General features: G+C 35.9%; 1 protein-coding gene across 1 annotated transcript in view; it reads left to right on the plus strand.

Moving 5' to 3' along the window:
• Window positions 1–24,877, plus strand: part of ANKRD12 (ankyrin repeat domain 12) — a 122,410-nt gene that overhangs the window by 51,678 nt on the left and 45,855 nt on the right. Inside the window, 5 exon segments of the mRNA XM_044921196.1 lie at window positions 760–828; window positions 4,865–5,011; window positions 8,330–8,530; window positions 11,684–11,826; window positions 23,862–24,009. Coding sequence (XP_044777131.1) covers window positions 760–828; window positions 4,865–5,011; window positions 8,330–8,530; window positions 11,684–11,826; window positions 23,862–24,009 — 708 coding nt within the window.

A 24,877-nucleotide genomic window follows, 5' to 3' on the forward strand; every position in this document is an offset into this window, starting at 1 on the left:
CGTTTCCTTTTTTTCCCAACACTTATTTCTTTATACCTAACTAAACTCATGAATAATATCTATAATAATGATTCCAGAAAGAAAAGTGTATGTCAATAAGTTGAGTATATGAAGATCAAAATAATATTGTGTTAAAACGGCATATTGTTTGCAAGTAAATATATCTGCTCTGGCCATACTGCCAAAAGTCAATTGGAAATATTTTTACTTGTCATAAATTGTTAGGCAGAATTCCATACTCTTATAATTCATATCACTCAAAATGTGTATAATTTATAGAAAGGTCTGTGGTCTAGAATGATACTGCTGTCCAAAGTGTTCATTGTCTTCTGAGTAGTTTGACATTCATAGAACAAAAAGGGTCCTTTATTCAGGTTTTCTAAAGACAAATTCTAAACAGAAAAACAGTAATAGAGTACTGCCTCTTTATCATGTTCAGAAATTGAAAAAATACATAGCCTCAAAGGAGATATCTTTTAATAAGCAGCATCAGTAATTTCTATTATTGCAAACTGCATGGTTGACTTTCTCAACTTTAATATTCCAGTTGAAGAAACTGAAATCTTAGCCAAACTGAAATCTTCAGCCAAACCTGTGTTTTAAATGTGCTTTTTGGCTTTACTTTAAAAATAATCTTTTGGAAAAACAATGATAGATCATTGACTAACTAGTGATCCTTTGAAAAATGTTGGTTTGTTGAATTCTGCATTTCCCTTCGTGTGCTTTTTTTCTTTTCTCCTGTCTCTTCTCATTCTGTAGATTCAGATCCAGGACATACAAGTGAAAATTGGGGGGAGAGACTTATATCTTCTTACAGGACATACTCAGGTAATTAGATTATCAGGGGCACCTGTTTAGCCAGTGGTTTCTTTCACATTTACAAGTAATTATTGTACTATAAATAACTTCCTTTCAAACCAGTATATAGATATCTTTGGTTAAATAAGTGAATTTACATGAGTGACACTGAATTTTCCAGTTTTTGTTTGAGGTATCTAGTGCATCATATGCCACATAGTAGTTGTATAGCACAATGTGGGGGGCACCGTTCACATAGAAAACAATATAAAAGTCAGCCCCTTGGCAGTACAGCAATCCCTATGGAAAGATACCCAAGGTCTTTGATCTCTTTTGCTCTGTATTCCTCACAAGATATACCAAGGCTGGTCTTGATAGACAGTGTTATCTTATGCTTTAATCATGCGGTGGTTTTGTTTGTTTGTTTTTTTAATTTTTGGTTGAACTGTCTGTAGTCTATTGACTTTGCTGCCCATGTTGAATTTAACAGTGGATTAAAACACCAGCTTTCCTGGAGAAATGCCATTACCATTAACTGGGTTGAAACAACTCTATTTGGCTGTGGTACCAGGTATAATACTTCATAATTGCTCCAGATAGAAAAATAAAGGAGAATATATAAAAATACCATCTAGTATGTGAAAACTAATTAGTTAAGTGTTTTGATTATCCTTTTTTTTTAAAAAAAAAATGGGCTTACATTTTTATCTCTTGACTTTTTTGTAATGTAAAATATTATTTAGTCCCTGGGTATCCAAGTTGTCCAGCTTTCAGCATATGATATTTAGCTATAAAAACTTGAAAAAAAACCTTCTGTTTTGGGTATATTTTTTATTATTTTATAAATCTGTGGGGTTTGGGTGAGGGTGATATAGAACCAAATAATTATTGTTAAAATTATCCTGAAAGCTATTAATTGAACTGATGTCTGTAGTATTTGGTTATCAAAATTTGGGGGTGAAGGACATGTTTACAGTCAGCATTAAATTTAAAAGGCCTACACTTACTGTGGAGTTAGGTGTACTTTTCTAAAACAGGACTCCCCAGGGCCTGGGTGTACCTGAAAGAGCTATTTGGGATGAAACTATCCATGATCTGAGTATCAGTGCTGGAAATCAAAAGATACAAACACCTAACTTTTAGAGATATGTATAGATGCTTTAGAACCGGAGAGCAATGGCAGCATTTTTTCTCAGAATTGAAATATACACATTCCAGTTGAGTTATAGCTCCATTGCTACATTCTTTCCACAATCACTGCTTTGTGGGAAAGTATCATAATCTTTAGTTTCTGAGATACTGATTGGATTATGAACCTGTTCCCCAAGAAAGAAATTTTGTCTCTTCTCCTTAATATACTCTACATTTAATTCAGATGTGACAGTGTTGACCTTTCTGTTTATTCTGACAAGTCCTGAAAAGAAAGCATTAATTTTCATAATTATAAGACTGAGACATCTCTATATTTCTCAAGTTCCTCTGAACCTTGAAATAAAGAATGTTGGTTTGTTCAAAATCCATTTCTCTGTTTTTCTTTAGTCTTAATTAAGTAAAGCACTTGGATTTTTCTTTCAAAATCTCTTGAGTGGCTCAGGGGAATTTCAAGTCTATAGGAGACTGTGCTAAATGAGCACATGTGTCAGTATGTTTAAATTTTAAAATTCTGACCCATTATTTGGACAAATAAGTACATATTTCAGTTATACTTGAAAAGCACCAAATTTTCTCAAATTTGTATGATCATTTTTTATTTATGACAGACCAGGAAACAAGTTCTTCACAGAATAGATCCCAGACAAAGTTTCATTGAATGCTTTAAACTTGAAAAAGCATACTTTGGGATGTATTAATCTAACAAAATTTTGAAGAATGGTATATAGTTATCTCTAATGTAGCTACCAGCATCTGTTTTCTTACCTTCTTTTCCTATCTCATGGAAACCATGAACTCAAATGACTAAGGTAACTCAAAGAAAAAAAAAGTCCAGATTGGATACTAGTATCTAATTTGAATTTTTTGCTTGAATATTTGGAATATGTACAATTATATTCTTTTCCAAATGTAATCATTATGTCTTTGATCATTTGGCAGTTGAATGCTAAAGTGAATTTATAAGTATCTCATTTTTTCCTCTCAACTCAGTATGTATCACTTTAGAGCATATTCTTTTTAAAACATTGCATGAAAATGCCATTAGGAAAGCAGAAAATCCATTATTTTGCAAATACAAAGTTTTCCCCCAAATTTTAGAAAATATTTTAAGGATAGATTCTATGTATATTTTCTTCATTTTGTTTCCTTCAATTACTAGATTTTACTTTTTTAAAAAATTCTTTCTATAAAATTTTTACACTTAAATATTTTAATTTTAAGTAAGTACGTTCATTATATTTAAGGATTTGTTATTTAGATGGAAAATCATTAAAACAACAATTGCGGTTCCTCGTTAAATATGAGAGAACCAAAGCATACAGAATATTATTCGAAGAAAGTAAATGTTTCAGGAAAAAAATGGGCTCCTCTTAAAAACCTGTTAAGGACTTTTAATTAACAAATTTAGTAAGTTAGGTGAAATACTCTGCTGAAACTGGATTTATACTAAATCAGGCCATTAATGATTAATTTCTCATTTCATTAATGAGAAATTTGAAAATAAAAGAATATATTAGAACTATTAAAGGCTGACTTAAGTAAATTTTGAAGTTTTTTGTTTTTGTTATGTAAAATACCAATACAGTGGACATTTTGGAGCTATCGAAGTTTGAGTGTGATTTGTGGGCAGCAGAATTTAAATATTCTGATCTCTTAATTTTTCTAGACCATTAGGATGCCAGCCATTGTATCCTGATTAAGTGGTGCACTGCAAGAATTACTACTTTAAGTTCTTATGCCTTAAATAATAATATTTAATAATATTTAAATAATATCAAACTATTACTGGTTTTTTGAAACTTGATAGATGCATAAATGCTTATTATCTCCTAGCGTAATCTACTCGCTGGCCCCATCTGCCTTAAAAAAAATGCAATATTGACTACTGAGCCTTCCCTTCTTCCATTTTTGCTGTGTTTTATACTTATTTTTAAAATTTACTTATTTATCTTTGTAGCCTATCTTTTCAGGGACCCTCAAACCCGGATCAGTAAATCTCAGATATTTATATAGGATTTTCCAAGAAATAGATGCCTAACAGTTAACAAGCAGACCCTCTGCATTAGCTCTCACCTGAATTATCTCCCAGAGAAGTCCTACAAGATAGATGCCTGCATCTTGTTGACTTACAGAATCCAGTTCCATCTGAAATTCCTGGGACTTGATGGGGAATGCTGGCTGTACTGCCAAAAGATTTCCCAAATAGCTCAACCTAGGAGCTGGCTTTTTGATGGATCAAATCTCTTTGAGAAAAATTCTTAAGACATTTTGGATCTTTGCAGAATCTCTGTTAAACACCCCCACCTACCTACACACACACAGAATCTTTAATTTGCTCAGTTTTAGCTTTGATTAATATCATTCCGTGTTCAACTATCCTGTGTCTGGAATAAAGTGATCCTTTGCTTTTTTACATTAATTACTTTGTGTGATGAGACTTGTCTTAAATACTTACCTTGTTAGAAGATTGTACAAATCATCAGTGGAATTAGGGAAGTAATTTGAAGGAACATTGCTGTAAGGACTTAGCAGTAATTAAGAATAAAATTATAATGAATGAAAGAAGTTTCAAAGATAAAATACTAAGGAATGTTTGAAATACTATTGAAGAAGTTAAATTTTAAAAGAACAAATCATTAAAATACAAATTTTACTAGGAATGAATTTCCAAATGTTCTTAATTTTCAGAAAACAGTAGAATTAATATATTTTTTTCAAAGCATTCAGGAAGAAAACTGCATATATAATAAAAGTCTAGTGCTCTTTTGTCAACATATTGCTAGTCTGTATATTACACATGTTTCTCATACATGTGTATAGCATCTGTTTGTTTTTTTTTTTAAAGTTTTCCTGTGTTTTGTTTTTCAGCGCTTACATTTCTTTCCAATTCTTACATATTTATTAATAATTCCAGAGAAAGAAGGTCCAGAAAAGAAGAAAACAAAAAAGGAAGCTGGAAATAAGAAGTCCACACCAGTTAGCATTCTTTTTGGTTATCCACTCTCTGAGCGGAAGCAGATGGCACTTCTCATGCAGATGACAGCAAGAGACAACAGTCCAGGTGACATCAATTTGAGTACATGTGTATTTTTAGTTTTACTCAGACTCTCTACCCTTAACAGTTAACTACTTTAAACTTTTGATTTTACATTTTTCTTGGATTTAATAAAAATTTCTTAAAACACGTTTGTAATTTTACATTTATTTGCGTGATAATTGTCTATTTGTGTATCTTCCACCAGATAAGGATCTATACTAGAGCAGGGATCTTTGCACTTAGCGGACATTCAGAAAATATATGTCAACTAAAATGGGTAATTTAGAAATGGCCAGTCGACTTGAGAAATCCATTGTAGCACTGTGTGCTTTCACCTTACTAAAAAACCTTTTACCACAGTTTCTGTAAAGCTGCTTCTAGCTTTATAGTTTACTTTTAAGTTTGCTAGCACCCTGCTGATAAACTGGTAATCTTACTACATGAGTACTTCTAGAAGCAATAGTATAATCCATGTTTTTTTGTTTGAGATCTAAATTATTTTAAAAGGAAAACATGTCTGCACCATACTGTGTAAATTTATCTTGTATTTCATTGCACATTTCCAATTAAGGTAGTGTACTACATGTATGTGGGGGGGGAGTTACTCCTATACTGTGCCCTCCGAAAATAATTAGATGGGTTACAGCAGAACCAAAACAACAAGGGAACAAAACCACCCAACCCGCTAATTAATTAAAGGAGCTATAAAAAGGTAGATAAAATCCATATAGCTGGGCTGAGATGGTAATTACTATTGGGCATTGAATGCATTCTGGCAACAACACAAAAAAATTTTAAGTTGTACAGTTCTGATTGATAAAATAAATCAGTTTTGTCTAGAGAAAAAAAATTGGCTCTGAATTCAAGGCATCTTTATATAAGATTTTGGGTAATGTAACAGACCCTGTTGAAATGCATTGAAAAGGACAGTTGACTCTAGTGAGGTTTTCTCATATTGGCTCTTTTTTTAAAAAAAAACTATGACAACATGGTAAAATTCTTAGAGTTTCTTTGTATTACCGTTTCCATAAAATCATGATCTGTCTGGTATTTTTTACTAATAAACACGTTTTAGGTCTTCCTGCTTTTTTAAGTAAGAGCATGTTGTTTGGGGTTATTCTCCTACCTTTCCACTCGCAATTTCTGAAAAACTATAGCCAAATTAAAGATGTTATACATTGTTAAAACTTTAAATGTTCGTATAAAATGTTGACCTTGTGTCAGATTTAATAGAAGACTTTTATTTTTTTAATTTTTTAATTTTTCTGAGAGAGCAAGCATGCGTGAGCCTGGGTTGGGGGGCAGGGAGCGGGGCAGAGGGAGAGAGAGAATCTTAAGCAGGCTCCACGCCCAGCAATGGGCTTGATCTCATGACCCTGAGATCATGACCTGAGCCACAAGAGTTGGACACTTAACCAACTGAGCCACACAGGCACCCCGAGAAGACTTTTGCTTTCAAAACTCATTTTCTGGGGCGCCTGGGTGGCTCAGTCGTTAAGCGTCTGCCTTCGGCTCAGGTCATGATCCCAGAGTCCTGGGATCGAGCCCCGCATCGGGCTCCCTGCTTGGCGGGAAGCCTGCTTCTCCCTCTCCCACTCCCCCTGCTTGTGTTCCCTCTCTCGCTGTATCTCTCTCTGTCAAATAAATAAATAAAATCTTTAAAAAAAAAAAAACAACTCATTTTCTTAATACCAGGAACCTCCATTCTTAGAATAAATTAAAAGACAAAAGGTAGGGGTGCCTGGGTGGCTTAGTCATTAAGCATCTGCCTTCCGCTCAGGTCATGATCCCAGGGTCCTGGGATCGAGCCCCGCATCGGGCTCTCTGCTCCGCGGGAAGCCTGCTTCTCCCTCTCCACTCCCCACTGCTTGTGTTCCCTCTCTTGCTGTGTCTCCGTCTCTCTCTGTTAAATAAATAAATAAAATCTAAAAAAAAAAAAGACAAAAAGTTAATCTTGCCTCATCGCTAGTATTTCTTCTAGAAATTTTCTAGGCATAAACATGCAAACATATACCTTTTGTTGTAGTTTATATTTCTTGTTTTGTGTGTGTGTGTTTTAAGTAAACTCTACCCCCAACATGGAGCTTGAACTCAACAACCCCGAGATCAAGAGTCACGTGATCCACCAATTGAGCCACCCAGGCGCCCTGTGTTGTTTGTGTTTTTAAAATACAAATAAGATCACACTACAATGCAGTGCTCTCTCTCTCAAATAAATAAGATCTTTAAAAAAAAAAAAGGATTATAGTAAAATTCATTTATTCATTTAATAAATACTGCATGAGTACTACCATGTGCCAAGAAGTCTTCTAAACAGTTGAGAAACAGTAATGAATAAGGTAGACAACTGTCCTTGCACTTACGGAGTTGTACATTATAGAAATACAGATAGGAAACTGTTACTGATGCAATGTACATTAAAATCCAAAATGTAAATTTTAAACTTTTTTCTTATTGAGGAAAGAATGATAGTACTTTAGCGCTCTAATCATATCAGTTTGCAAGAAAATTACATGATGCTGGAAATTTATTTTCCATAGACTTTTTTTCTCTTAGAATAGTTGTTTCTTTTAAATAGTTGTGAATTTTCAGAATTAATTATTAACACTATACATATGTCTGGAATCCTTAACTGATCGAGAAAACTATTATGTGTTTTGTTTTCTTTTGTTTCCAGTAGTTCTGAAATTGGGACAAGAGGGAAAACTTTGGGCATCATCTTATTTAATTTTTTTGTTTTTGGTATGGAGATCAGAACAAAAAAAAGGATGAGAATCAAAGCAAAGCAGAAAAAATTCTTTTATCAGCCCCCTTTTTAAAGGCCTTCCGAGGCTGTCCTTATTTCTTATACATCTTAAGCTTCATTTTTATGCTAAAATCATCCATGACCTCAATTTGCACTTAATATCAGAATAGAACTCTAATACTTTGAGTTAAAAGTATGAACTCAAGCCTTCAGTGTCATTTCATCTAGGTGCTGGAATAATAGAATAACATGACATGAAAAATACATTGTTTTTTTTTGTAGTTTATCAAATTACTCATTGAGCAAACACTTTTAGGGCCTATACTTGATATTTTGTTATCACTTTAAGCCAATTTTATGAATTGACAGAATAAAACATTTTTTCTAAATTTACTCATGCAATATTTGATAACCCTAAAGGAAGACCTACTCCATATATTTGGTTAAATTATTAATATATCATCTAAACCAAGTTTTGGAGTGTTAGGGTGAGAAGATATTCCCCCCATTCCAGGAAATTGCACATTACAAACCTTTCAATGAATATAGAAAATATCAGCCTTAGAACTTTTGTTAATTTCTTTTTTTTCTTACAGATTCCACACCAAATCATCCATCACAAACAACACCAGCCCAGAAGAAAACTCCCAGTTCCTCATCTCGACAAAAAGATAAAGTTAATAAAAGAAATGAACGTGGTGAAACTCCTTTACACATGGCAGCTATTCGAGGAGATGTGAAACAAGTCAAAGAGTTAATAAGTTTAGGGGCAAATGTGAATGTGAAAGATTTTGCAGGTAAGATTAGTAATTAAAGACTAACGCTCAGGAACTCAAATTTATCATCTAGACAGATTTCTTGTTAAAATATAATGTGTATTCCTGTATTCCTCTTGCTGAAACAAAAGTGTTGTAAAAGTGTACTTTTACTACAAAATTCTTTCAGACTGTGTACATAAAACCCTGATCCTCTGCTGAAAATTCCAAGTCAAGAACTACTCAAATTTTTAAATATTAAACTTCTATTTTAGTTGACATATTACCATAAAATTCTTTATCCAATTTAGGCTCTATTCTAGATGAATTAGAGTTATATAATGTTTTCAAAAGTGTTAATTCATTCATAAGTCTTTCAAGAACATTTATTCAGTTGAGCATGAGGACTTTAACAATGGTGGTGTTTCATTTTAATTACTCAAATACCATACTAGTACATTTTTACTGTAAAGAATTCAAACAGTAAAAGCATGTAGGGAACAATATAGAGATTCCCTTTAGTTTCACATACTACAATATAGTTTCTTTTTTTGCCACAAAACTATTGTCAACAATTTCAAGGTTATCCTTTCTGTGCATTTTTATTATATATGTAAAATGAGCATTTATTCGTAAATAGGCTTTTTAAAAAAATTAAGTCATCCCATCTGTATTATCAGTCTGTAGTTCTACAACCTGCCTTTTTAATCTCTTACAGACATTTCTGTCGGTACATACAGGTAGTTCTATTTTTTTCATTTCAACAGCTGCGTATCATTCCGTAGTATAGATTCCATGGACAATACTTTAGTGAACACTCCTATAGAAATAAGTGTATAGGGGCGCCGGGGTGGCTCAGATGGTTAAGTGGTCTGCCTTTGGCTCAGGTCCTGGGATCGAGCCCCACATCATCGGGCTCCTGACTCAGCAGGGAGTCTGCTTGCTTCCCCCTCTGTCTCTCCCCCTGCTCATGCTCTCTTGTCTCTCTCTCAAATGAATACATCTTTAAAAAGAAAGAAAGAAAGAAGTGTATAGTTACAGAAGGATTTCAGAATTTCAGAATGGAACTGTTAAGGGGATACATATTTAAAATTTTTGTAAATACAGTCAAGTGGCCCCCCCCCAAAAAATCTTTCATCAATTTACACTACCATCAAGAGTATATAAAAGAGCCCTTTTCCTCACATCTTCACTGAAACTGGATATTATCAATTTAATTATTAACAATCTGACAAATGAAAAAAAGACCTTATTTGGATTTTCTTAATCAGTAATGACAGCGAATATTTTTTCTAGTGCATACTATATATTTATGGTATATTTGTGACTTGCCAGATGGAGTCTTTTGCCCATTTTTCTTATGGCAGTATTATTAATACGTAAGAGCCCTTTGCTTAATGTAGGTTTTGATTCTCTATCAAATATGTAAATGTTTGAATTTTCATGTCAATGTTGTTTATTGTACTAAAGTTTTAATTTTTTATGTAATATCAGTTAATCTTTTTGTTCATGGATTCTTCGACTTTTTTTTAAGAAGGCCTTCTCTGTTCCTATATTATAAAACTATATCCCTTATTTTGTCATTTCCAAACTTTGTTTTTGTTTTGCTATTATGTGGGGCCCTATTAGAATACACCTGGAATTTATTTCTCTATTTGGAATGGAAAAGAGGACAATGAACAGGGTTTGCTTTAAAGAATGAAACTTAAAATGCATAACATCCATTCTAGAAGAAAACTTGGTGTTATATATCAGAAACCAAAAAGTACTTTGCTCTAACGATTCCACTTCTAAAGACTTACCTTAAATATTTAGTCATGGCTATGCATGAAGATTTAGTTGTAAGGATATTTGTTGCAGCATTGTTTTTAATATTTTAAAAATTAGAAATAATCTGAGGTGCCTGGGTGGCTCAGTTGGTTAAGCATCTGCCTACAGGTCAGGTCATGATCCCAGGGTCCTGGGATCGATCCCCATATCAGGCTCCCTGCTCCGTGGGGAGCCTGCTTCTCCCTCCCCCACCCCCACCTCACCACTCGCCCAGCTTGTGTGCTCTCTCTCTCTCTCGAATAAATAAATAAAATCTTTTAAAAAATTAGAAATAATCTAAATGCCCAGTAATAGGATCTTGCTTAAATAAATTATGGTATCTCAATCAGTGTTATACTGTGTTATAGAAAAGTGTAATGACATGGAAGATTATTTTCACTGCAGTAAGTAGAAGAGGGTTAAAGAGCTTTCCCAGTTTCATTTTAAAATTATAAATCTAGTGGTGCCTAGGTGGCTAGGTCAGTTGAGTGTCCAGCTCCTGATCTCAGCCCAGGTCTTGATCCTCAGGATCATGAGTTCAAGCCCCGTGTTGGGCTCCACACTGGGCATGGAGCCTACCTTAAAAAAAAAAAAAAATTATTATAAATCTAAGAGGGAGAGAAGTTAGGATTTATACTAGAGTCTTCAAACTACTACATCTGGGTGGTGGAATTATGGGTGATGCTTCTTTTCTGCTTTGTATTTTTTGTTTTCTAATTTTTCTTTCATGAACATGTAACTTTTTTCATCACCAAAGTTACTGCAATGGTAAATTTATATTCGTTAAAGTAGGTATTAAGTCTGGAAAAGATGAAAACCCTTAAACATGGGGGTTTTTGTTTATTGAAATCCCCTAACAAGCTTATTAATATTTTTATATCCTTCTTTTCTTTTTCCATAGTTTAGCTGATTATTAAAAATTACAGCAAGTTAGGGGCGCCTGGGTGGCTCAGTTGGTTAAGCGACTGCCTTCGGCTCAGGTCATGATCCTGGAGTCCCGGGATCGAGTCCCGCATCGGGCTCCCTGCTCGGCAGGGAGTCTGCTTCTCCCTCTGACCCTCCTCCCTCTCATGCTCTCTGTCTCTCATTCTCTCTGTCTCAAATAAAAAAAAAAAAAAAAAAATTACAGCAAGTTTATATTGGATAAGCTTAAATGTTTAATATTTTGGTAAAATAATTTAGCCCCAGTGGAAATAATGTTAACATAAATGAACTGTCTGTAGAATTGGTAGTGTTCTTAGGTATTTATTTCCACTAACTTGTTCATCATTCCTTTTTCCTTCTGTGCTATGTGCATTAGAATCAGTATATCTCACATGGCTATGTATATAAAAAGTACATATTTTGAATTAGTACATATATGTTAAATTAATATTCTAACTTTAGGCTGGACACCATTGCATGAAGCTTGCAACGTTGGATATTATGATGTTGCTAAGATACTTATAGCAGCTGGAGCAGATGTTAATACACAAGGATTAGATGATGACACTCCACTCCATGATTCTGCTAGCAGTGGGCACAGAGATGTAAGTATGATAGAAAAATCAATATACATTTGCAAAATATTAATTCATCCCAGAGTCATTTATTTCACTTTTTAGTCATACCATCTCATTTCCTATTTCACTCGATGCCTGGTCAACTCATCTATGTTTTATTTTCCCTTTTTTCTGCCTTCTAATTGCTAATTCCTATCATAGTCAGATTTAGCATTATCTTTTCATAAAATCTATGTAACTTGACAATTAAACAGGTTGGCACAATTTTTATTGCAAGGCCTTCTACTGTCAGATAACAAGATACAGTGGTTGAAGCAGATTTTACTTAAAGTAAAAATTTTACTGAGTCCCCCTGCCTATGTATTTTTTAGACTTATTAATATTTAATGATCTCTTGCTATACAACCTTCATTCCTGAATTTTAGCAGACATTATTTATTTAATATATTCAGATGACTTGTGTATAGTACTAAAACATAATCAAATATGATTATATATGCTTACAAACTAATGGCATCTTTGAACATCATGTTTAATTTGTTTTGATATAATTTTATGAACTATGGTAGGTTTTAAATCCATTTGCATTTTCAATGTTTGACAAGTTGATATCAAAGCTAAACCCATCTTTGTTGTAATGAAGCTCATGTTTTAATTGTGTTTAATGCTTAAATTGCATTGCAGTAATCTGCATGCAATGAGAACACATCAACCTGGGGCACTGTTAGCAGTGGTTCTAAAGCAGGATTTTGTTTTCAAATAAATAGGTTTTCTCTTTACATAGTTTTTACTTTTGTCAAAGAATATTTGGACATAGTTTAGAAAGTTAAAAAGTACTATTCAGCTTCTAAAGATAACTGTAGGCTCCCTCCCGTTCTTCCCTATTTCCCAGTATCTTTCTCCAAAAGCAGTTATTGTAGGTGTTTCTTCTAGTAGTTACCTCTGTATTTCTAACAAGATGAAACTGTCTTGCTTTTTAATTTTTAGTTATTATTTATTGACCTCCTGCAAAGGATTTTATTGTTGCCCAGAGACTCACAGAATCTATAGTATCTAGTCTGTACTAGTCTATACTGTACTTTCTATAATTGTATTTTCTTTTTTGGATTTTTTATTACCTGGGTTAACACATTCTTGTTCTTTTTTTGTTGTTGTTATTTAGTTTTTCCATGCATCTATTTTTGTTCTTCTTTCCTCTCTCTGACATAACTCTAAAATGCCTCTAAGGTACAGCACATTGATCAGCTTACTGTTTTTGAGAAATACCTGTGGGATTTCTCATATCCCTGTATATAAGGTATCTTGTATCCTGATCTAATTGGGACTAGTTGCTCTCTACATCCTGTAGCATAGATGCTATCCTGGAATATTGCTTTACCGTTAATCCCATGCGGGATTCTCCATGAAATTTCCAGTTCCTGGGTGCCCATCTTAACTCTCTGAGGATATTAATTAAATGGTTTGCTCCACTTCCTGCATGGTCACAGATTTCCCCCAAATCCTTCACGTTATTGCTCTGATTTGGTGTATTTCTCACATTAGAGATCTTTTGTTAACTTGCATTCATTCATATTTGAATGAAGCTCTAAAAAGCCTGATTGACAAGATGTGTAATATCCAGAGCATGTTGGCGGGTGGGCTTCTCTGTAGTATGTCTGGTGGACAAGATGGCTGTTTTGTCAGAAGTCTCCTAAATGTCAGTATTTGTAGGTCCTTCTCTTGAGACAGTACTTTCTCCAGAAAGCAATATTCTATGACATAAGAATGTTTTCTAGCACTTTAGAAGCCAAGCATAGGTGGAGTTTTTGTTCGACAGCTGTGAGGGGAGACTATAAACTCATTCTGTCTTAGAGAAACTTTTATTCAGTCTTCCTGACTTAGGTAAAATACCATTAAGCTGTTCTCCACTGTGCTATCTAAACCCAGAAACTTAACTCTTATTTTGAGAAAAACCTCTTCTTCAAGGTTGGGGAAGGTACATTTTCCTGGTTTTGAGGAGAGAAGAGAAGCAGTCATTACAATTAGTACTTCCCCAGGACCTCTCAAAGGCCTGGAAGTTTGAACAGTTACGTGACCATCATATGCCAGGACTATCAGTACTCCCATCTCATGGCAGCCAGCATGTAATCCAGTTCAGAAATCCTGTTTTAGGGTTCTTAGAGTCTGCAGCTAGGACCACTCTCACATGTACCATAGGTTGGGTGCCCTGGGATTCTGAGACAGAAATTTGCTGGTGATTGCAGAGGATGGGAGGAAAGAGGGATGTCAGGAACAACACCTGTAAGGATGTGACAGGAGCAGGATAGAACAAAGGAAGAAGCTGAACTGCGGATGCACTTCTGAGATGCTCTGATTTGAGGTAAGGGATAGGTCTATGTGCCCCCACATGGGGGGGGATGCAAGCTGCTGACGACAAGGAGGCACACCCCTTAAGTGCTGCCGCGCCCTTTGGCCATGGCAGTTCCTGGTGAGGAACTTAGCTAACAGTTGTTAGTGAGCAATACTCCCAGCATCTGAAGGTATAAGTATCTTGGTATTAGAAGAGGGTATCTGAGCAGTGCACAACATCCACTATAAACTTCAGATGGAAGCTTCAGCCCGGCACTGTTAATGTTACCTGGCCCTGTTGATCCATATGCAGCTGTCCCTCCACTCCAATCTACAGTACAGGCGTGGCCCAGAGAAACACACACCATTTCCCACCAGTAGTGAGCATGCAGATCTGTTTCCATGACCGCCCTCCTTCCTTGCTTATCAGCAGCAAATCCAATCAACCCTTCACTCTCAGGTTTCTCTAGGCAAGAGTGGGACACTGGCCTTTGTGAATCCAAAGTCCTGACACTCAGGTAAAACTTTTATTTTCATGGTGACCTAATTCCAAGTGAACCTCATCCGGTATAAGGTCAGGAAATTCCCTTTTAAAAAAAATGTCCTCATGTATTGTTTTCCTATTGAATAGACCAGCGTTAGTGATAAAAGAAGAGGAGAAGATTTGGGTATCTTTTAGCAAGTCTGGCATTATACGCAGCATTTCTTTTTAAGCTGGATGAACACTTAGTCTTCACTACCATCACGTTTAATATCTTGTACTCTGAATTCCATGAAGTCAGCAATTTCCTGTGCTTGAAACTGTGCCATAAATAACATTTTCTTTGAGGAATATTTGAACAGTCTGCATGTAAGTGGCACCATTTCATTACAAATGAAGATATAATTGCTTATTGATCTGAAAAACATTTGGAACTACTGAAATTTTTTATATCAAGGAAGACTTGATAATGGAGTGTCACATAAATTATCTGAGGTTCTTGTTACTTTGCATTTTCAGGTAGTTGCATTTATTTGTCTTCTTTGACTTAATAGGTTTCAGTGAATATTTCCCAGAGTTAAGTAATATGAAAAATCAACTGGGTGACAAAAATGAAAATTAGATTTTTACAGTAAGAAAAATCCTCAGTATTCACATGATAAAATGACTAGGGTATGAAACTAAATATGAGTAACTTGCCCTCTGTGATCATTTATTTTGTGTTATTTTGTGAACTACATTACATTAACTTCTCATGGCAGTATTTGTGTTTTCACTGTGGGAAAAGAAGTGTTCTAAAGGTTTTATATGTATTCTTTTAATCATCACAATAAGCAAATAAGCTTCTGGTGTGTCTTGTTAAGACTGTGTGGCCTAGGGGTGCCTGGATGGCTCAGTAGGTTGAGCATCTGCCTTCGGCTCGGGTCATGGTCCCAGGGTCCTGGGATCGAGCCCCGCGTTGGGCTCCCTGCTCAGTGGGAAGCCTGCTTCTCCCTCTCCCACTCCCCCTGCTTGTGTTCCTGCTCTTGCTATCTCTCTCTCTGTCAAATAAATAAATAAAAATCTTTAAAAAAAAAAAATGTGTGGCCTGTTACATTTCAATACCCTCAGCCTCTCTGTGAGCCTGGAGGAGCATTGACATAAGAAGTCACACTCTTCCAGGACACTCCCAGATTTATCTAATTAATATGACTCCAAATAAAGGGACCAAAAGGGACAAATCTCAATGTCTTTTTTTAAAGTTTATTTATTTATTTATGTAAGAGAAGAGAGAGAATCTCAAGCAGTCTCGGCACTGAGTGCATAGCCTGACTCAGGGCTTGATCTTAGGACCCTGGGATCGCTACCTGAGCTGAAACCAAGAGTTGGAAGGTTAACCAACTGTGCCACCCAGGCGCCCCTTAATCTCAGTGTCTTTTTAAGACAAAAAATGAAATGATGATTCAGTAATCTGGGAGAGTTGTTATTTAATACAGTCTCCACTCTTTAATGAGAAAGATAGGACATGCTTTGTAATGTCCTAGTTTGGATTTTGATATCATCTCATACCTTTCTGCTGGAAAATCTCTCTTTTTTTCTCTCTCTTTAGCAGCAAACATCCTCTGCTTTATTTTCTTTTTTGACATGCAGTAAAAACTTCAGTGTCAAGCTGCCTATCTAAAAAGCCAAATTTTACTCTGGTTGAGAAAAAATGGAATTTGAAGTGAAAGTAGATATGAATTCAGTTGTGGCCTCCAGTTAACCAACTATGTGATTTTGAACGAGTTACTTTTCTCCTCTGAATCTCCATTTCCTCATTTTTAAATTATGTAATAAATAATACCTATCTAAAGGGGATATTTTGAAGGAAAAAAGACACTGTGCTTGTAAACACACCTTGAAATCTAAAATGGTATAGAAATGTCAGAGGTAAAAGATTATATTACTGTTTTTCAAATATATCCAGATATTTTAGAAACTAAAATTTGGCAACTGAAAATACTATTTTTCTTTTCGACTTTTTTCTCTAAGGTATTTTTCATGATTCTCGGAGTTCTAATTTTGAAGAAAAATGCAGCCTATAAATGTTATTTTTCCTAAACTGGTTTTTGCTTACTGTTGGACCATTCTTTTCTGCTCCCTTGACAATTTGTATATGCCTGTATGATAGCACCTACAACTTTTTTTTTTTTTTAACCGATACATGTTTCCTGCACTGCACTGTGAGTACCATGCATACAGGCTTTTTTTTTTAAAGATTTTATTTATTTATTTGAGAGAGAGAGAATGAGAGACAGAGAGCACGAGAGGGAAGAGGGCAGAGGGAGAAGCAGACCCCCTGCCGAGCAGGGAGCCCGATGCGGGACTCGATCCAGGGACTCCAGGATCATGACCTGAGCCGAACGCAGTCGCTTAACCAACTGAGCCACCCAGGCGCCCCATACAGGCTTTTTTGTATTGATTTGTGTTAGTGATCCCTGGAGTTTCTTGTCACATAAGACTTAATATAACACATCATAATAAATTCGCCATGGTGCATGTGTAGGTACATGGATGGATGGATGAATACATAAGTGACCAAAGATAAGCAGAATACCAAAGAATTTATAAGGCCTGACAATATATAGGGTACATTTCCTTTTCCACAGCATTTATCAGAAAGTGACTTATTTTCTGGCTGTGGTTTTTTTTGGTTTTTTTTGTTTTTTTTTTTTGAGAGAGCATGCACGTGGTGGGGGAGGGCCAGAGAGGGAGAGGATCTCAGGCAGACTCCACGCTGAGCGCAGAGCCCAAAGCAGGGCTTGATCTCAAGATCATGACCTGAGCCGAAACCAAGAGTCGGACGTTTAACGGTTGGAGCCACCCAGGCGCCCCAGCTGTGATATTTTACTGTACTTTTGCTCTTCTTTTTAAAAGCATTATTTATAGTTCATCAGAGATGAATTTTTTCTCTTTAAAGTAATAAACATTTCCTAATTTCTAAATATAATGTTAAAGAATTATGCCTTGTTGGACATGTTTCTATGAATACAAGTTTCTAAATGTGCACAGAGCTGCAAATATTTCCAGAGGCTGACCTTTGAGCTCCTATACACAGAGACTCAAACACTATTTCCAGTCTCTCTTCAGAGGGAGACTGGCATGCTACTTTTAAGAGACCTTTGCTTTTCCTCCTACCAACATGCCTAGGATAGTAGGAGTCACAATTCAGAGCTATTGAGAGCTGTTTTCTCCTTGTTCTTTTACTTATGCCTAAGGAGGAGGAGGAAAATGAGAGCCACCAAACTCTCATGTGTATATGTCTGTACCATTTATTACTAATCTCTGAGAATTGGATTTTTTCAATCAGTAGTACAACTGCAACCATCCATAAAACATTTCTAAGATGGGAGAGGCAGAAAGATAACAGTTTTGTGTCCTTTTCTAATTATTTAGAGTAAGAGGACTAACAGCTTACTAAGAACCTAATCTTTAGCTTACCATTTGCAAGTGTATGTAGTACTTAATGACATATTTTTTAATGCTTTATTCCTAGTTCTATTTTAGTTACCTATCTCTAATTTCATTGTTTTTACCTGTTTTAAAATTTGTTCTCTCTTGTGTTTTAAACAACTTTAAGTTACTTTATAAATTCTTTTCAGAATAAGTAATTATTTGCATATGAGGATAATCTGTAAAGGATTATCTAGGTTGGGGTTTTTGTAACATGTTTGAATTAACCAGCTGTCCCTGACTCATCATAGATATGTGATAAATATTTGCTGATTATTTCCTGATGGGTGCTGAAAGTTTTCAGCAATATCAAGATCCTGCATTCTATTTTCGTATCCTAGGGCTCTAGCCTAAGGAAATAAGCCTAAAAATGTAAAATTTTCAACTTACAAAGATGTACCCTACAGTATTATTTATAATAACTAAAAGTTTTTATTTCTGTAACTTCTCAAACTCCTAAAATGGCAGTAAGAGGAGACTCTAAATGACAGGTACACAAGGCCAAAAACAGAAGAAACAAGAAAACCAATATTTTGGGAGATGGAAACTAGGAGAGTGAGTGGTTACTGATCTAGAACAGGGTTTGGCAAAATTTTTCTGTAGAGGGCCAGATAGTAAATATTTTAGATTTTGCTGTCCACGTGCCGCCTCCAACATCCTTTCCTTTCTCCTCCCTCTTTTCTTCCTCTCTCTTCCTCTGAACTAATTCTCCTTTATGAATCCTTTTTAAAGTAGCAGAGAGAGAGGGAGAGAAAGAGAATCTTAAGCAAGCTCCATCCTCTGTGTGGAGCCAGATGCAGGGCTCGATCTCACAGCCCTGAGATCATGACCTGAGCCAAAATCAAGAGTCGGAAGCTTAACCAACCGAACCACCCAGGTGCCCCAAAAGTATTTTAAAAGAATATAAAAGCTATTCTTCATCAGCAGGCCAGATTTAGTCTATAAACCAAATTGGCCAACTCCTGATTTAGAAAAGCAAAGAAAATTGAAACCAGAGCCATTCCAACACAGAATCCCAGAAAGAGTAAAGCTCAGGAATTGATGGTACCTGGAAGTGTGTACCACCTTCTATTGGTACTTCTGGAAGTGCCTGTTAAGCTAGAACTGAAAACAAGAGAAATGGATCAAAGTCTTTTTGACCCTTATATCCCCTTCCTAACTTTACATAGCCAAATGACTGCACCTCTCTGACCCTGGCAGAAGAATGGGGGTTGATTTATTGGCAAATATGAACCATATATTCTGGACTGACATACCACAAGAATAGGTGAGAGTAAGGATTTAAGTGTAAGTTAATTAAGTGAAACATACTGAATTTTAAGACCCCAGCCTCCTTTCAGCAACCAGAATGCTGACAGTAAGGCTTACAGTTTTAGGCGTAAGTTGGAAGATTTCTCCACAGGCAATTGAACTAGCCAAGAGGGGAGTCTGATGAAATGGACCTGTCATATCACACTGGCATGAAGTCCATCTGTCAGCAAGTCCTAACCATGCCAACAAAGCTTTCATTGCCTTACTCTTATATGTGGACAGCCAGTGATCCACCTGCATTTGAAAAAAGCCTCTAATATAAGATGACAAAGACCAAAACAAGCAAATAGAAAAGTAGGAACTTGGAGGACAGGATAATGCCATGAGGAACTTCCCCCAAATCCCATCAATTTCCCCAAAGAGATAAGAGTTTATTGTAGCTATGAAATGAGACCTAAATGCATTAAGGAAGGAACAGTCAATGAAGGAAAAAACTTCTTCGAAATTAATAATATGGTAGCAAAAATGAAAAATGGATTGTAGTAGACCCTTGAACAACACAGGTTTCAACTGCATGGGGCCACTTACATACAGATTTTTTTCTATAAATGCGGTACAGTACTGTATTTTCTCTTTCTTGCCATTTTCTTAACATTTTCTTTCCTCTAGCTTATTTTATTGTAAGAATATAGCATATGATACATAATAACATGAAAAATATATGTTAACTGACTGTTGATGTAATTGCTAAGGTTTCTAGTCAGTAGTAGACTATTAGTAATTAAGCTCTTGGGGAGTCAAAAGTTGTACATGGATTTTCAACTACACAGGGGTAGTGTCCTAACGCCCACATTGTTCAAGGGTCATTTGTGTTGAGGAAGTCTCCCAGAAACCAGGAAGCAAAAAGATAAAGGTGGTGAAGGAGCGGAAATGAGAAAACAGATGATTACTGGGCGCCTGGGTGGCTCAGTCCTTAAGCGTCTGCCTTCGGCTCAGGTCATGATCCCGGGGTCCTGGGATCGAGTCCCGCATCGGGCTCCCTGCTCCGCGGGAAGCCTGTTTCTCCCTCTCCCCCTGCTTGTGATCCTGCTCTCACTGTGTCTCTCTCTGTCAAATAAATAAATAAAATCTTTAAAAAAAAAAAAAAACAGATGATTACTTTAGGAGATCTTGTATCGTAGTAAGAGTTCTTTGAAGACAGAACAGTGAAAATTTAGGAGATTATCAAATGAATCTAGAAATTTTCCTAGAATTGAAGGAACATGGGTCTTCAGATTGAAAGGGCATTTGAATGCTCAGCACATGGATGTAAAAAGGCTAAGATCAAGTTGCCTTTATCCTGGGGGGGGGGCGGGCTCCTGGGTGGCTCAGTCAGTTGAATGTCTGACTCTTGGTTTCCTCTCAGGTGATGATCTCAGGGTCCTGGGATCGAGCCCTGTGTCAGGCGCCCCACTCAGCAGGAAGTCTGCTTCCCCTCTCCCTCTGTCTTCCCCTGCTCACATGCTCTCTCTCTATCTCAAATAAATAAATCTTTAAAAAGAAAAAAGAAAGATGTATTTATCCTGGAATTTCAGAACAGTAGGGGCAAAGAATGTCCTGAAGTTTACAGAGAGAAAAAGCAAATCGTTATATAAAATAAAAAAATCATAGTGGCATCACCCTTTCCATTAACAGCACTAGAAGCTAGAAGATAATGGAGTGATAGCTTCAAAATTGGAGGGAAAATTGTCCTTTATCTAGACTAAGTATTAATCAAGTGAAGATAGAATAAAGATATTTCCTGACATGTGAAAAATCTTTACTTAGGAATTTTCTGGAGTTGGTGATTCAGCAAAATGAGGGAGTAAATCAGAAAAGAAGGTAGGATTTAAAGAATCCAACACAAAATTGAGGGAAGGGTATTTTGGGGATGATATGATTGAAAGGAAGTAACAGCTGGAAAGCAAATCTAGAGGGTATCCAGTCCACTTTAGAGCACATTAGAAGTTTTGGAGAAAGGAGTCTCTAATATAACAACAACAAAAAAGTGATAGTATATTAAATCAAAGAGATCTGTACTTAAAGCAGAATGGGGGATGAATTAAAGATGATTATGTAGAAAAATGAGCAAATGAAACATCAAGGCATTTAACTCCATGGGGAAAATAAAGTTGTGTAAGAATGGAAATTTAGTCATAGTGCACTACTTAACTCAACATTTTTATTAGTCCTCATAATGCACAAGAAATACATAACTATTAGAAAGCTAGGAGGAAGGGAAGTGTATGTGTATGGAAGGAGAGGGGATGAGAGTTGGTGAAAGATGTCTGAATCCACGTGTTCCATTGTGAGACAACAGGCAATGACTAAAACTGAAAAATACGGAAGCAGCAAGCTCAAATCTGTTATTTAGGTATATTGGAGATAGGTTTTGGAGATAGTTGTTCTTCACCGGTGGCCTTGAAAAGCTAGTTGATCTTTTAAAATCACAAGCATGTGTAATTTGATAAAAATTAGTGAACAAAAAGGGAGATAAAATATTAACAGTTGGGGTCATGAGTAATTTATTTATACATTCTACATTTCAGATTTTCTGTATTGATAGTTTATTCTTTCATAGTCTAGAAAAAATGTTCCATTATTCAATATAGTCTTCATTATTCTTAAATATTTTTTCATTTATTAGGAATTCCTAATTTTCAATATTTTGTTTAATATTGTTTCTTTAAAAAAGACATGATTTATTTCCTAAATACCAGAAAACACCATAGAATTGGCGTTGGGACTAAGTACTTGATCACTCATGAAGTTTGTGGTCTAGAATAAGGAAAGAAATGTGTTAATTATGGTATAGATTTACATATGACAAAACACATTAATGTCAATGGAAATAGAAGGTGAAAACAAGAAGAGACAGTGAGGAAGCAGAATTAATAATACCTGGCCACCTATTTGACGTAGGGGATGAGTCTAAAACAAGAGTCAGTGATGACTCCCAGCTTTCTGGCTTCAGTGACTGGGTATATTTTGGTGCCAGTCACTGAGAATGGAAATGGATAAAAGATAAGGTGCAAGTTTAATGAACTGTGTTTGGAACCTGTGGGTTTCAGCTGTTGTATTGAAATGCAAATACACCCATCTAGCTATATCCAGGATGTTTGTGTTTGAAGCTCAAGAAAGAAGGCTGAGAAAGAGCAAGCAGGAGAATGAAGATAAATGAATGGATTGCATAATTGTCAATCACATTCAAACAGAGTGGGTGAGAGCTCCAAACAGATGATGTAGACTAGAGCATGAGAAGTGAACCAAGGGCAGAGCCCTAGGGAAAACAATCATTGGCTTAGATCTTTACAGATCTTAGTAGACCCATTTCATAGGACTGATGTTAGCATAATTGTAGGTAGAATGAAGAGCCAATAAAATCAAGGCTGCAAGGGTGAATATCTTTTCATAAGCTTGAGTGTAAAGGAAAGAAGACCGATTTAGCTAGAGGAGGGGAATACAGATGTCTGTTTTATCTGTTTCATTTCTTTATTGCCATTTTTTTTTTTTAAGATGAAAGAGCCATGAGCTGGAAAGACTGGCTTCTAGAAAGGAGCCAATCAGAAAGAGGTTTAAAAACATAGAAAGAAGAGGATAAAAACAACAAACAAAAGAAACGAAATGATGACTAACCAGTCACATCCCAGTTTCGTGGAGCCCAAAGCTTACTTTACGTGGTAGGGGAGGCGAGGGCTTAAGAAAAATGTCAAAGTAATGAATACAAAATTAGATCCAGGACACTGTAAGGGGACCATCAAAGTGACGGCCTTAAAGTTTGATTCATTAGTTTTGAGTAAATCCATGTCAGTTCCTGATAGTTTATATTCCCAGAAGATGGGAAATAAGATTAAGAACATTGGTAGTGATATTAGCCTTACAGAGAATGGTAATACTTCTTTTGAGATTCCCTCTAGAATACACATTATAAGAGGCCAAGAAGCTTGTTACTCTTGTCCATTGACTTATCTGCAAACTTGGGAATAGTGCTTATTAATTAGGTCCTCAGTAAATATTTGTTGAACATATGATGGAACAGGAAGAAAAATGATGAGATTTAATGCTCAAAGAGCCCACCTTAAATTTTTTTTTTTTTTAAGATTATTTATTTATTTATTTGACAGAGAGAGACACAGTGAAAGAGGGAACGCAAGCAGGGGGAGTGGGAGAGGGAGAGGCAGGCTTCCTGCGGAGCAGGGAGCCTGATGTGGGGCTCGATCCCAGGACCCCGGGATCATGACCTGAGCCGAAGGCAGACGCCCAACGACTGAGCCACCCAGGTGCCCTGAGCCCACCTTAAATTTTAAGGAGGAAATGTTTTTGTGGTAGATAAGATAAGGTGGAGGGGGGATGGCAATGAAAATGGAACTTGAAGAGAGCAATCATGATTTAGAATAGACACTGAGGAAGGGAGGCAGATAGATGAGGCAGAGGGATAGTGTGTTATCAAGAGAATGGTTGAAATGATACAATCTCTGAAGAGACTAAATCTTCCTACTGTTTAATATTGCAGATAGTGAAACTGTTACTTCGTCATGGTGGAAATCCATTTCAAGCTAATAAGCACGGGGAGCGTCCAGTGGATGTAGCAGAGACAGAGGAGTTGGAATTGCTGCTAAAAAGAGAGGTGCCTTTATCTGATGATGATGAAAGTTACACAGGTTCGTTTCAGATATTCTACATTCAACTGTTTGACGTGGTATTTAGTAGAACATTCTGATTCTTCTTTACGATATATAAAATGTTTTGAGTTCCTTAGAGTAATGCTAGCCAGCTATTAAGAATGATGAATTTAGTAACCTGGGTATTTGCTACATGCCCAGTGTGTAAGTGAAAACATGTCATTGCCCTGTTTTCATGACCCCCCCCCCCGCAAACTGCTATCACATTCAGGTCTACTGCAGAACCTTTCCCCATTAACAGCTATCAGCACTGCTACTCTGACTTCTTTCATTCTTTTATAAATTAGAGAGCTATTAACCAAACCCTTCCTGTTTTTCCTGGCATTAATGAATCATCTTTGCATTTTTATTTCTTTGATTTAGGTGGTTGAACTCTGGTCATTGTTGCAACATAAGGGCACAGTTTTACAAACACAGTTTTAAAAAGGAAGGATCTAAAAGAATATTTCAGAAGACTCTTGGCATACTCCTTTTTCTTTTAAACATAAACCATTAAAAATGTAACAAAATTTCCTTCATTGAGGAAAGTCTTTTGTGTTCAGATTGGAAGGGTTCATATTTTCAGGCAAAAATCAATGAAAAAGAATTGATTCAGAATCATAACTGGCCAGGTGCCTGGATGGCTCAGTCAGTTGAGCATCTGATTCTTGATCTTGGCTCAGGTCTTGATGTCAGGGTTGTGAATTCAAGCTCCACATTGGGCCCCACGCTGGGTGTGGATCCCACTTTAAAAAAAAAAAATCATAACTGACCATATTCTCACAAAATTTGAAAGAATTTCTACAAGAAATTAGGTAATACTACTTCTTATATACAAGTAAATAAAAATCAAACCATACTCATTTAA

The sequence above is a fragment of the Neomonachus schauinslandi genome, chromosome 14 (genome assembly GCF_002201575.2).
Source record: "Neomonachus schauinslandi chromosome 14, ASM220157v2, whole genome shotgun sequence".
NCBI lineage: Eukaryota > Metazoa > Chordata > Mammalia > Carnivora > Phocidae > Neomonachus > Neomonachus schauinslandi.